Source organism: Leiobunum rupestre, chromosome 9, assembly GCF_980474605.1.
Source record: "Leiobunum rupestre chromosome 9, qqLeiRupe1.1.hap1, whole genome shotgun sequence".
In the NCBI taxonomy this organism is placed as follows: domain Eukaryota; kingdom Metazoa; phylum Arthropoda; class Arachnida; order Opiliones; family Sclerosomatidae; genus Leiobunum; species Leiobunum rupestre.
The window spans coordinates 17,707,837-17,720,646 of NC_143392.1; the positions used below are offsets into that span (position 1 = coordinate 17,707,837).

General features: G+C 37.6%; 1 protein-coding gene across 1 annotated transcript in view; it reads right to left on the bottom strand.

The window, feature by feature from the left end:
• Nucleotides 1-1,871: 1,871 nt before the first annotated feature.
• LOC149926746 (uncharacterized) overlaps nt 1,872-12,810 on the bottom strand; it is a 109,485-nt gene continuing 98,546 nt past the window's right edge. Inside the window, exon 5 of the mRNA XM_090157748.1 lies at nt 1,872-3,339. Coding sequence (XP_090013874.1) covers nt 1,872-3,339 — 1,468 coding nt within the window. The remainder of the gene's footprint in view (nt 3,340-12,810) is intronic.

The following is a 12,810-nucleotide window of genomic DNA, read 5'->3' on the forward strand; positions in this document are numbered from 1 at the left end:
GGGAGGTGTCGATTTTAATTGTGTTACGCCCTTTGTTCGACGTAATATATATTTTCTCATTGGAGTTTAAACTTTACTATGTTAACAAAACCGACTGAAAAATCTTGCTAACAAAAGTTTTAATAATTTTAATGAATTACAGAAACTCAACTGGAGTAGAAATACAAATTATTGTTTAATTAATTAATTAATTACCCATTTTCACGGTGTCCGATTCGCTTCTGGTCTTTGTTCTCTCAAACGAGACGGTCTCGAACTTTCGTTCCGGGCAATATAATGTTTACTTGTGGGGTAGAGTTCATTTTATATAAAAATAGGGGTGTTCCTTATTCTAATTAAAACAGCTGATTCTCTAGTTTTATAGAGTTAAGTTTACAATGTTATTTAGATTTTTGCATATAAATGATTTTAGTTTATTGTGTATTATTCAAGGGCGTGCCAATCGCGGGCGACTTGCCCCGCTTCTATTTAACAGGGCAGACTTTGGGCAGAGGTGTAGTTCACTCAGGATTCTTATTTTCCAACCTGACAGGCCAACTAAATATGCGACACTATTTTGGTTAGTTTTCTTTCGGACGCAGCCTATTTAACAAGGTATGTGCTTATAATATTGATTTTCCCCCGCTCTCGTAAAAACTGTGGCAAGCCCCTGGACTATTATTCTAAGTTACACTTTAAATGGAACCCTCAAATATTCAACAAATTGAAAGGTTTTGTTTTAAATTGTTAGGTTTAAGTCTTCGTAACCGCATTCAAAATTGAGTTCTGAAAGCAATCTAACACTAAAGACATAGATAAGGACAGGCTATATTATAAGAGTCGGTGATATGAGCAATCGTTCAAATGAGCAGTCAGTCAAATGAGTAGTCAGCCAAACAAGCAGTCGGCCAAACAAGCAGTCGGCCAAACGAGCAGTTGGTCAAATGAGCAGTCGGCCAAATGAGCAGTCGGCCAAATGAGTAGTTGGACAAATACCATAGGCTGAAATCCTACATTCCCGGCCATTCACGCGGGAATCCCGCGGTAAATGGTAAAAAACCGATTTCATGCAGCTCTCTATTTCATAAGCCACTTTTAGGGCGCCACGCCACGGCAATCGCCGTAGGATTCATTGCCTCCCGTATATTTTAACGCATTGTATATAATGTCACTGGAACTTTACGATTTAAATATGAAAAAGCGGCAAGAATTTGCGTGCATGTCTCTATAGACTTTCTAAAAAAATACTAGAGCCTTTTGGCCACGACTTGATATTACCCCGACGTACTTTAAATATTGTGCCCAATAGTTCGGTTTTCTGGGAAACGCCATGCTTTTTAGTGACTTTAGTGACCTGTATCTTATGAACAAATAAAATAAACGGTCGAGAAAAACCAAAGACTATATCTACGCTTCGCTTACTAGACAGGCGTGTTCCTAGGAAAAACCTGTTAACACCTCTGTAGCACTGTAAAAGCTAGGGTAATAATTTGACCGGGGCCGCGGTTAAAGGCGCCACTAGTAACACAAATCAAGCTAGGGGAAAATTTTAACCAACGTCGAGATGGAGCTACAATCGGTACGCAAGTTGAGTCATAGAACACGCCTGTCTAGTAAGCGAAGAGTATATAAAGTCTTTGAGAAAAACCGCTCGAATTATTTTTGTGGGAAATATGGGGGTGACAATTTAAAAATTTACCCAGAGTGGTTGGGCTAAAGGGATACAAAACAAACAGAAGCGATTTCACCACGTTTAGATATGCAGTTACGAAAACCCATGCCAACACGTCTTGGGATACGTCTTAATTCGTGGGGAACAAATAAAAAGATGAAATGAATATAACAGAAAAACCACGTGTTTCGTAAGTTTGTTTCTACAATTTGTTGTCTTCTTAGGAACCACATTCGACCTTGACAAGAGTGTCCGCGTTCATTGAGACACTCTGGTTGTTATCCCCAATTGGCCGATGTCCCAACTCTTCTAATTTGACGACTGACGGAACACCCACGAGCTCCAGGAAGTCATAAAGGGGCTCTTCTTTGATGGCGCTGATATCAACTGAGATACTTTCAGGGCAAGGGACCACTTCCCTCTTAACCGGTAGGGTCACGGTTGGGTCCGCCTCAGGGTCGGGAATTTCAGGTTGTACGACGTGGACGGAGTCGGCTTTTTCGGTGCAAGATTGAATTTGTTCATTTGTCGGGCGTCGTAACTGCACCGAGCAAGGAATAATTCCGCATTGGCGACAAAGGCTCTCAATCAGCCGTGGTCGTGACGAAGTTGGGGGTCGTGGATCTGGTTCGCTGGTCGAAGCGCCACTTCGGTTTGCAGGAAGACCATGAATTCGAAGGTGAGCATGGAGGGTTCCTTTCGTGGCGAGGTTTTGGTCGCAAATTGGGCACTTGTGTAGCCTTGCCGTCTGAGCGTGACGCGCTTTTTCATGGTGAATTAAATGTATAGAAAATCTGGCCTGGTATCCGCGCTTTGGACATCCAGATGGTTTCTCTCTCGAGTGAATTCTTTTGTGAACATTCATAGAGGTTTTATGTGCAGATGTGTAATTACACTGGTCACATTGAAAAGGTTTCTCGCCAGTATGAGTTCTTTTGTGTATAGCCAATCTGGTTTTGTATGCAGACGTGAAATTACATTGGTCACATTGAAAGGGTTTTGGGCCCGTGTGTGTTCTTTTGTGGGCATTCAAATTTATTTTTTGTGCAAATGCGTAACTACACTGGTCACATCGAAAAGGTTTTTCGCCCGTGTGTGTTCTTTTGTGGGCATTCAAATTTATTTTTTGTGCAAATGCGTAACTACACTGGTCACATCGAAAAGGTTTCTCGCCCGTGTGAGTTCTTTTGTGGATAGCTAAACGTATTTTTTGTGCTGATGCGTAATTCCACTGGTCACATTGAAAGGGCTTTTCACCCGTGTGTGTTCTTTTGTGGTCAACCAAATGTATTTTTCGTGCAGACGAGTAAATACACTGGTCACATTGAAAAGGTTTCTCGCCCGTGTGTGTTCTTTTGTGGATAGTCAAACTGGTTTTACGTGCAGACGCGAAATTACATTGGTCACATTGAAAGGGTTTTTCGCCCGTGTGTGTTCTTTTGTGGACATTCAAAGTGGGTTTTTGTGCCGATGCGTAATTACACTGGTCACATCGAAAAGGTTTCTCGCCCGTGTGAGTTCTTTTGTGGATAGCTAAATGTATTTTTTGTGCTGATGCGTAATTACACTGGTCACATTGAAAGGGCTTTTCACCCGTGTGTGTTCTTTTGTGGGCATTCAATAGGTATATTCGGGCAGACGCGTAATTACACTGGTCACATTGAAAAGGTTTCTCGCCGGTGTGAGTGCTTTTGTGGATAGCCAAATTTTTTTTGTGCAGACGCGTAATTACATTGGTCACATTGAAAGGGCTTTTCACCCGTGTGTGTTCTTTTGTGGACATTCAAATCGGTTTTTCGTGCAGACGCGTAATTACACTGGTCACATTGAAAAGATTTTTCGCCCGTGTGAGTTCTTTTGTGGTTAGCTAAATCGTTTTTTTTTGCAGCCGCGTAATTACACTGATCACATTGAAAAGGTTTTTCGCCCGTGGGTCATTCCATGACAAAACGCCTGCCACAGAACACCCGACCCCTTTCGATTTTGCCCAAATTTTGTATAGAGGGTTTTTTGGGCCTAGGAAAACGATTTTGACAGTTTCATAACGATCGGTTCAGCCGTTTACGAGATACAGCATACGCGTTTTTTCAAAAGTACGCCTTGACCTTCTAAATGTTTTCTACTATATCTTAAGACATAATTATCGCAAAATCACATGTAATACCTCATTTTAAAGACAATGCGCACCCTAATATGAATATTTAATCAGAGTTGTCATTTGACGTAAATGGCATTAAAATCTGGGCCTTTAAATAATTTGACCTTTGACCTTGCCCAGACACCTCAGTCGTAGGTCAACGATTTTAGCATTTTTAAAATTCCCACTATCGAATACATAATAATCACTCAAAATCTCAAAGTAATATTTGTAGTTTTCGAGATATTAATTTTTAAATTTACCCCTCAAATTAATGAAAATGCTATTTTATACACGAAACTAGTTGACCTACTAAATAAATTAAAAATATTATTATTTTGGTAATTTTGAGTTTAGAATATCAAATACACTAATTCTTAAATTAAGTTGAGTTATTTACATATTATTTTTAGTTTTGCATGTTATCTGTAGACAGAAGACATCACTAAATTGCTTGTCCTTAGTATAGTCTGGCGTTCAATATTATTGTAGCGTATCTTACTGCACCCTAAAATGGAAATGTGCTAGATATCTCAAGAAAACCCAATATTGCTCTTAGTCATATCGATTACGTTTTTAATAACGTAAAAATGTTTTAATATCTTTTTAATATATAATAGTTATAATTGAGTAGTTAAATATATTAACAGCGATAATTGAGTAGCGAAATGGAATTTATTTAACTGTATATTCTCGAACAAAGCCCTGAAATGGATCGAAATTGTTCGTTTTGGAGAGACAGTAGTAAATGTCATTTGCAAACACTTTCGAAAACAGTTGGTATCAACAACCATCTGTCCGAGGATGACAAATTAGTTCTTAGCAGCCGAACAGCTATACCTATGTCCAAAATAAGAAACATATGTCGTCACCATGAAGAACTTTTTATGAAAAGGTATTCAACGAGTCAAAAGAAGTGTATGAATCCTTTTGGGACTCACGACGCTGAAAGAAAGAGTGGACTAAAAACTATTTCATTGGATTTGTTCAAAAAATTAAAGTTACGAGGAATTGAAGTTATCGCTGGAAATAAGTTGTGCATCCAGTGTTTTATGTCTGCTGGAAAAAAAGTAAAGGATGAACTCCAAATACAGTTGGACGTTTCAGAAGTTCACACTGCACAAGAATCACAAGAAAGCGATTCTTTTTCATTTAGTCAACCTTGTTCATCGGGAGATGCGACGCAAGACGACAAAGCTATAGCTTTAGTGGCAGTTAACGAAACTCTAATAAACTTGGGAGAATCTCCTGTTAAAAGAAGTAAGAAATATATTCAATTTGAAAGAATTTATATATGTATACATATATAAATACATATATTTTTTAACTTTTGTACAGAAGGTTTGTCATCTCGCCAAAAAACAATTCTAAGCAGGACTAAGTTAAACGCTGTGAACAATTCATTGAAACGCAAATTAGAAGAGTCAATGGAAATTTCTCTTGATGAAACAGACGATAATATGGTTACGGACGATGTTTTTAGAAAGCTCGAAGAACATCGATTATATGAGAATATTTTGAACGAACTGAGAGAGAAATTCAATAACTCCAAGACATCATACGGCGAAAAGCTTCAGATCCTGACCTTGTCACCATTTGGAATACAACGCACAATGGAGGAATTTGGAGCACCAGAATACATGGTCAAACGAAGCAGGAATCTTAAATCTAGTCAAGGAATTCTTTCGCTACCAGAGAAACAATCGAAGGGATTAATATTGACCGAAGACGTTAAATCAAAGGTCGTTGAATTTTACGAAAATGACGATAACAGTCGTATGACACCTGGACAAAAGGAGTTTGTGTCAGTTAGAAACCACGAGACAGGTCAAAAAGAACATCATCAAAAGAGGCTTGTACTGCTGAACCTGAGAGAGCTCTATAACAAATTCAAGAAAGAGCATGATTTGACGTTAGGATTTTCGTCATTTTGTTATCTGCGACCACCTTGGTGTGTATTAGCAGGTTCGTCAGGTACACATTCAGTGTGTGTCTGCACCTATCACCAAAATGTCAAGCTAATGATATCAGCTCTACCGTCTCCTTGTCCTTTAAAATGTGATATCGATTTCATGGCGCTCACCGTGTGTGACACTCAAAACAGGAATTGTATGATGAGGGTGTGCAAGGACTGTCCTGGGAAAAATGTTCTACTTGAAAATGAATATTTAACGAACCTTTTAGAAGATTTTGAAAATATAAAGTTCATGCAATGGGTGACAACTGACAGCACAAAGCTCATGACCTTGAGCGAGAGTGTTGAAAACTTTTTCGACTCTTTGGCCATTAAACTACTTGAACTAACGCGTCATCATTACACATCTAAGTCGCAATCTAATTATCTTAAAAACCTCAAAAAAACTCTAAAACCTGGTGACGTAATTGTTCTCGGTGATTTTGCGGAGAACTATTCCTTCGTAATTCAAGACGAAGCACAAGGGTTCCATTGGGACAATTCTCAAGCGACAGTGCATCCCTTCGTAATCTACTTCAGGGTAGTCGAAAACGGAGAACTTAACCACTTAAATTTTTGTATTATCAGTGATACCAGAACACATACAACCAATACTGTTCACAGTTTTTTAACTTATCTAATTCCAAATATAAAAACACATGTTCCTAATGTTAGAAAGCTAATTTATTTTACGGATGGATGTGCTGGACAGTATAAAAACAAATACAACTTTTCTAATCTCTGTTGCCACAAACAAGATTTTGGTTTGGACGCTGAATGGCATTTTTTTGCCACATCTCATGGCAAGGGACCTTGTGACGGAATTGGCGGAACAGTGAAGCGTAAAACAGCAAGAGTCAGTCTTCAGCGACCAGTGACTGGACAGATTTTGACTCCAACAGATATGTTTAATTTCTGCCTATCAAACTTCGAAAATATCAAGTTCATCTATGTTAAAAACGAAGAAATTGAGCGACAAAAGGAACTTTTAAAAGAAAGGTTTTCTAAAGCCATAACAGTAAAAGGAACTCGAGGGTTTCATAAATTCGTTCCGAAATCGTTAAATGAAATCATGGTTTCTCCGTTATCTAATGACGATTCGCTAACCACAGTTAAGGTTTCGACTTTAGAATTGTCAGATACTCGAAATCAAGAGGCTGAAAACTTTAAAGTGGGAAATTTGGTAGCCAGCGTCTACAAAGGCCAACTTTACGTTGGATTAATTGAGGAAGTATCAGAAGAGTTTGGAGACTTCTTTGTAAACTTTTTGCGTCCCCCTGGTATTTCGGACAAATGCACATGGCCCAGAAGGATCGATAGCAGTTGGGTGTCAAGTGAAAATGTTCTATGTGCAATTGAAATTCTTGTAGGTTTACCAAATTCGAAAGGCTATCAAATCAAAGAACACGATAAAAATAAAATTACCAAAGCCTTTTCCATGTATAAAGAAGTTTAAGCTGTTTTGTGTAAATAAAAAATTAATTGGTGTGTAAACTATAAAAATAAATGGTTTTGGTATTTCATTTTGTGTGTGGTGGGGTAAATTTCAAAAATTAATATCTCGAAAACTACAAATATTACTTTGAGATTTTGAGTGATTATTATGTATTCGATAGTGGGAATTTTAAAAATGCTAAAATCGTTGACCTACGACTGAGGTGTCTGGGCAAGGTCAAAGGTCAAATTATTTAAAGGCCCAGATTTTAATGACATTTACGTCAAATGACAACTCTGATTAAATATTCATATTAGGGTGCGCATTGTCTTTAAAATGAGGTATTACATGTGATTTTGCGATAATGATGTCATAAGATATACTAGAAAACATTTAGGGGGTCAAGGCGAACTTTTGAAAAAACGCGTATGCTGTATCTCGTAAACGGCTGAACCGATCGTTATGAAACTGTCAAAATCGTTTTCCTAGGCCCCCAAAAACCTTGTATACAAAATTTTGGCGAAATCGAAAGGGGTCGGGTGTTAAAATTAAAAAAAACTTGGTCGTTTTGTCATGGAATGACCCCCGTGTGAGTTCTTTTGTGGATAGCCAAACTGGTTTTTTGTGCAGACGCGAAATTACACTGGTCACATTGAAAGGGTTTCTCGCCCGTGTGAGTTCTTTTATGGTAAATCAACCTTTTGGTTCGTGGCATAGTCGCACTCAGTGCACTTGTGTTTCTTCCCTTCTCGGCTTCTCATTTTGCCAGTTTGACACTTAGAGTTCTGCGCGATGTCTCTTTTAGAGTGAGGAATCTGTCTCGCTGCTACCACTGGCAGGATTTGTGGGAAAACAAGATTCCAAGATTACCAACAACGAAATGGATTCGGCGGTCACCCCTTCTGAAAGAGATGAATGAAATTGAATATTGTTGACTGACACCAGAGGAACCAGGGACATTTGAGGGCAAATAATGGAAACAAAATAGGCAAAATGAAGGAAACATATTTAAATAATTCACCTTTCTCGTTCAATTTCAAATTGAGAAAGGCACCAGTTGTTACATTTTGATAACTTTGAAAGCATTTTAGAATGGTTAAATGTGTGCCTGGGCATCGTGCTTTGTGTATTTTTTGGTTGAATTATCACTGTACGAAGAATTGTGTGAATAATAGGAAAGATATTTAAACTGGGCCTTGGTTAGGAAATTTTTTAAATAAGATTTTATAACGAAACGTTTGGATATATCATTTAATTTTTACGTTAATAAAATTATTATCCTACAAATTTATACTTAACGTTAATAAACCCGTTATTTAATTATCTATGTTATTTTAAGCATATCATATTATATTTTATGGCATAGTTGTAATTATTTTGGTAATAAATGCGTTAATATTATCTGTATCTTGCTATTTGACGCTACTACTATTGATAGTATGGTAGCGCTAGCGCTATCTATTTTTATATACGTCATTTACTGAGTAAATTTAAGAAAACAACGATAGTCGAAACTAGTCGGGCTTAAACTTTTAATAATAAAAATATTTTTGTGCACTTTTAACTATCGTTGTTTTCTTAAATTTACTCAGTATTTTTGCACAAGTAACTAAATTTTATTTACGTCGTTTAGTTTAGTCTTTATTTTTTTTAGTTTGTTGTGTAGTCCTACTTCATTCTTAAAGTTTCGTTACTCTAATAAACGTTCAAAATTTGCTAGAATTTAGTTTTTAAAAACGTTTTATCAACCGCATTTTAACACGTTCCTTAGCTGGACATGATCAACGAGTCGATAACGTTTAATCATTAACTATTTATCAACCGTTTTTGTCAAGGAGAACTAAAATGGTTTCAAAAGTTACGTTCAAATGACGTTATTGAGATACACATTTATAATTGGTTAGAATTTAGTTTAGAGGAACTTTTATCAACCGTTTTTAGCACGTTCCTTAGCCGGACAACGAGTCCAAAACGTTTAATTATCAACTATTCATCAACCGTTTTTCAACAGTTTGTCAACGAAATTTTGCTATCTGGGTAGCATGGGTCATAGTTTTTTTTATTTTTTCATCGTTCTGTGGAGATGCTAACGCCATCTACCTACGATATAATACCAAAGACTAAAAAAAGATCAAGAAAGGCGACAATAAATAGTTATTTTATGTGGTCGATCTCGAGTCGAGCATTCATTAAACCCAAGGTTGGTAAAATACTGCGTGAAACCTTCAGCATATGAAAGTACAAGGATAGTCACACTTTTGTTAATTATGTCACTTTTGTAAAAACCAATTTCGGCGAAATGACGGCGGTAAAATATTTGATCTTGGCCCTCGGGTACCAAGTATAATAGCAGCATCTTAAGCAACCTTGGGTGCTCGGGTACTCTGTTCCACGCAAAATTGCGAATCAGAAATAATATGTCGAAACACAAGCATTTTCGTCGTTGGGTAATAGGTGCGTTGGGTAATGGGTACCCGGTTGTAGATAGGGCTGAAGTGCAGAAAAGACGTTTTTAAGGAATATAAATTTAAGGGTAATCGTGTCGAACTGCGCGCAAATATTAAAATAAGTAATACCGTTGTGTCGCCGAAGGGTATCAAAATAGGTTACTTGTAATCATTATTTGGCCCATGGCTTATGTAAATTGTAAATAAAGAAAATGGTTCCTCACTCCTCACAGTCCTCAACGGGTTAGGCCGCTGCCTGGCCAAGGCTTAGTTTTAAATATTCAAACATAATAATAGTCATACGCATCCTCATAATAGAACCAAACTTTGGAGGATCAACTGTCATTTGATGTAAACAAAGAAAGGATAGATGGCGCTGCAAATTCTGCCCATCTCCGCTTTCATACATGTGGGGGGGGGGGGGGGGGTGTATTTTCCCGGGCAAAAACAGGACTTGCCTGAACGCGGTAATCTTCCCTCTATTTCTTTTCTATCTCTATGCTCGAGACTAATAGAACAGGGTTTCCACTCGACGGTCGAAATTTTCCCCTATTTTAGATGGGAAAATTCTATTACGACAGTCCACGCATGATTTTCACCGAAATATCTTTCCATAGGGGGTATTATCATGACGTTATTAGAGAGGTTAAGAAAACGCTGAAAAAGGTTAAGGTTAATTATTATTACCATAAGTGGTATTACTCAAAGTACCCAACTTCGAACGGGTTCTATGGGGGGTCTAGATTATCTTTGATGGGGGCCATACCTGTCCGTGTGCCAAACTCTCTCTCTCTAAAATAGTACTATCTATACCTGCTACCATATGTAACATAATTACTCATAAGTATGCCACTAGCTCTATTTCTCCACTAACGGTTTGTTTCACAGATATTGCGCCATCCGTACCCTACGTAATATTTTAAGTTAGAAGAGACCACCTATGGACTGTGAGAAGGATGATAAAATACGCCAGATTTCGCGCACGGTACTGATTAGTTCCAAATAGAACGAAACCGGTCTACCGTTGGAATTTCTGGCTATTTTATTTAGTTTTTATGTAGTTTATTACTCGAAGATCTATTTGATCCGAGATTCGCTCGAAGACCTATCGGTACGAGTTATTAGTAAGTTTTTTAATTTCTTCATTTTGTTTAGGATTTAGATATATTATCCCTTTTTCGCGTATTTTATCATCCTACGTAATATTTGACGTCATATTTGATGTAATATTTGACGTCATCGAATCTCAAATGCCGATTATGCCGTCGTATAATTAGCTCTACGTCTGATAAACCGACGGCCATTATTTTAGTAAACAAACCGGTTTGAACAGCCAAGTCTTAGGAGCTAAAATGTACGTGTCAAAATCTCTTAATGTAATTAATTTGCAAATTAATGAAGTTCTCGGAGACTCACGTTCTAAAATAAATTTGCATTGTCAAATAAAAGAAGCAGGTTTATTGGAAAAAAATAGTTGAAATTCAGGTTTAGCTTTTCTGACGCATCTACAAGGTTGGAATCTTTGCAGATTATTTTGAGCCTAGGCCTAACTCTTCTAGACTTGATTTGGGTTTTAATAACGCTGGTGGAATATGCTTCGACGACTTGTTCCATTTTCGGAAAGCGATCACTTGTTGGTCATTTTCCCCAACCTTTTATTTTTCTAAATTACTCATAATTTAACTTCATCCGCACAAACCGAGCGAGTTTATAAATTCATGATAAATTTCAATAAAGCTACATTGGGCAGACTAAAATTCCGACGCAAAAAATTCCTTCTCAATTTAGAGGTTTTCCATTGGCTTAAATAAATATGTTACTAGCCAATAGCGTGACTCCCAAAATTGCTAGGATTAATAAAAAGGTTAAAATCTAACGTAGTCCACCTTTTTACTGGTTCGTGGTGAAACAAACCGTTAGTGAAGATTTTTGAATGGAATAAAGGTACAGTGGCATACTTATGAGAAATTATGTTACATATGCTGCTACTAAAATTAATTCTAACCATTGCCGTGGTAGGCTTACGCTTTAGTGCTTGGTTACTAGAAAACCGAAGGGGAAGAAAACAAGTCGGCCCAGGCCGTAATATTAGTTCCACATCAGTGTATTCGAATGGGCAAAGCCATACACCCTTAGTAGACACAGGTAGGCAAACTAATACAAAGCTTTTGAGGCTTTGTGATTTCTTATCGTTGGATATATATAAATTGCCACCCTAAGTGAAAGGGTGGATGCCGCCCACCATCAGGAGACCCGGGTGGGCAAACTAATATAAAAACTGTTGAGCCCATGTGATTTCCTATAGTTAGATATACTATTTACCATCCTATGTTAAAGAGAGGCCACCGCCCACCCTCAGGATACATGGGTGGGCAAACCAATTCATAAGCTGTTGAGGTCATTTATTGACTTAACTTGCAAGGTAATTTGACAAAAAGCTATATTTTAAATTTCGATCTATTTGTGGTAGAGCTATAAACGGGTAGTGTTTACGTGAACTTGTAAGTTAATATACCTAAGTTTTGCGAATGGTATACGGCAAAGATTATCGTAATAAAAATTTACCTTCATAGATATAAAACTACATATGCCCGAATGCCCCTAGTTTTTGGATGAGTATGGGAGTCCAATAATTAATAATGGCGGTACGTAAGTGTGTGAAGGGAAATAGAGTCTTCAATGCTTTAACTATTTAAGCGTACGCGTGTTCTTAATAATATAATACCTTCTCCCGATACTGACTTCAATTTATAATTGTTTCTCTATGGTTCTATTGCTTTTATTACCCAAAAGGAAGTTCGTCAGTGTGGATTGAACTCGTAGTTTGTCTTGAACCTTTTGTTTGGTGTAACGAGTGATGAAGTTTTTTAATGTCTCTTGTTGATTTATTTAAATAAGAAAATAAGTATCTCATTGTGGGGCTTTTAGAGCATTTATAAGTACATATGGCGAAGAGGGCATTTAAAATTTTCGAGCTCGTTTATTCGAGTACTCACTTTCGAGCGAGGCATCTTAAGCGATTGTGCCCACCTACCACTGCTCACCACCCGAACATTTAAAATTTTCGAGCTCGTTTATTCGAGTACTCACTTTCGAGCGAGGCATCTTAAGCCAGTGTGCCCACCACCCACCACCTACCACCCGACGCGAAGTTTGAGGTTCACTTGACCTTAAATTCCGAAAATA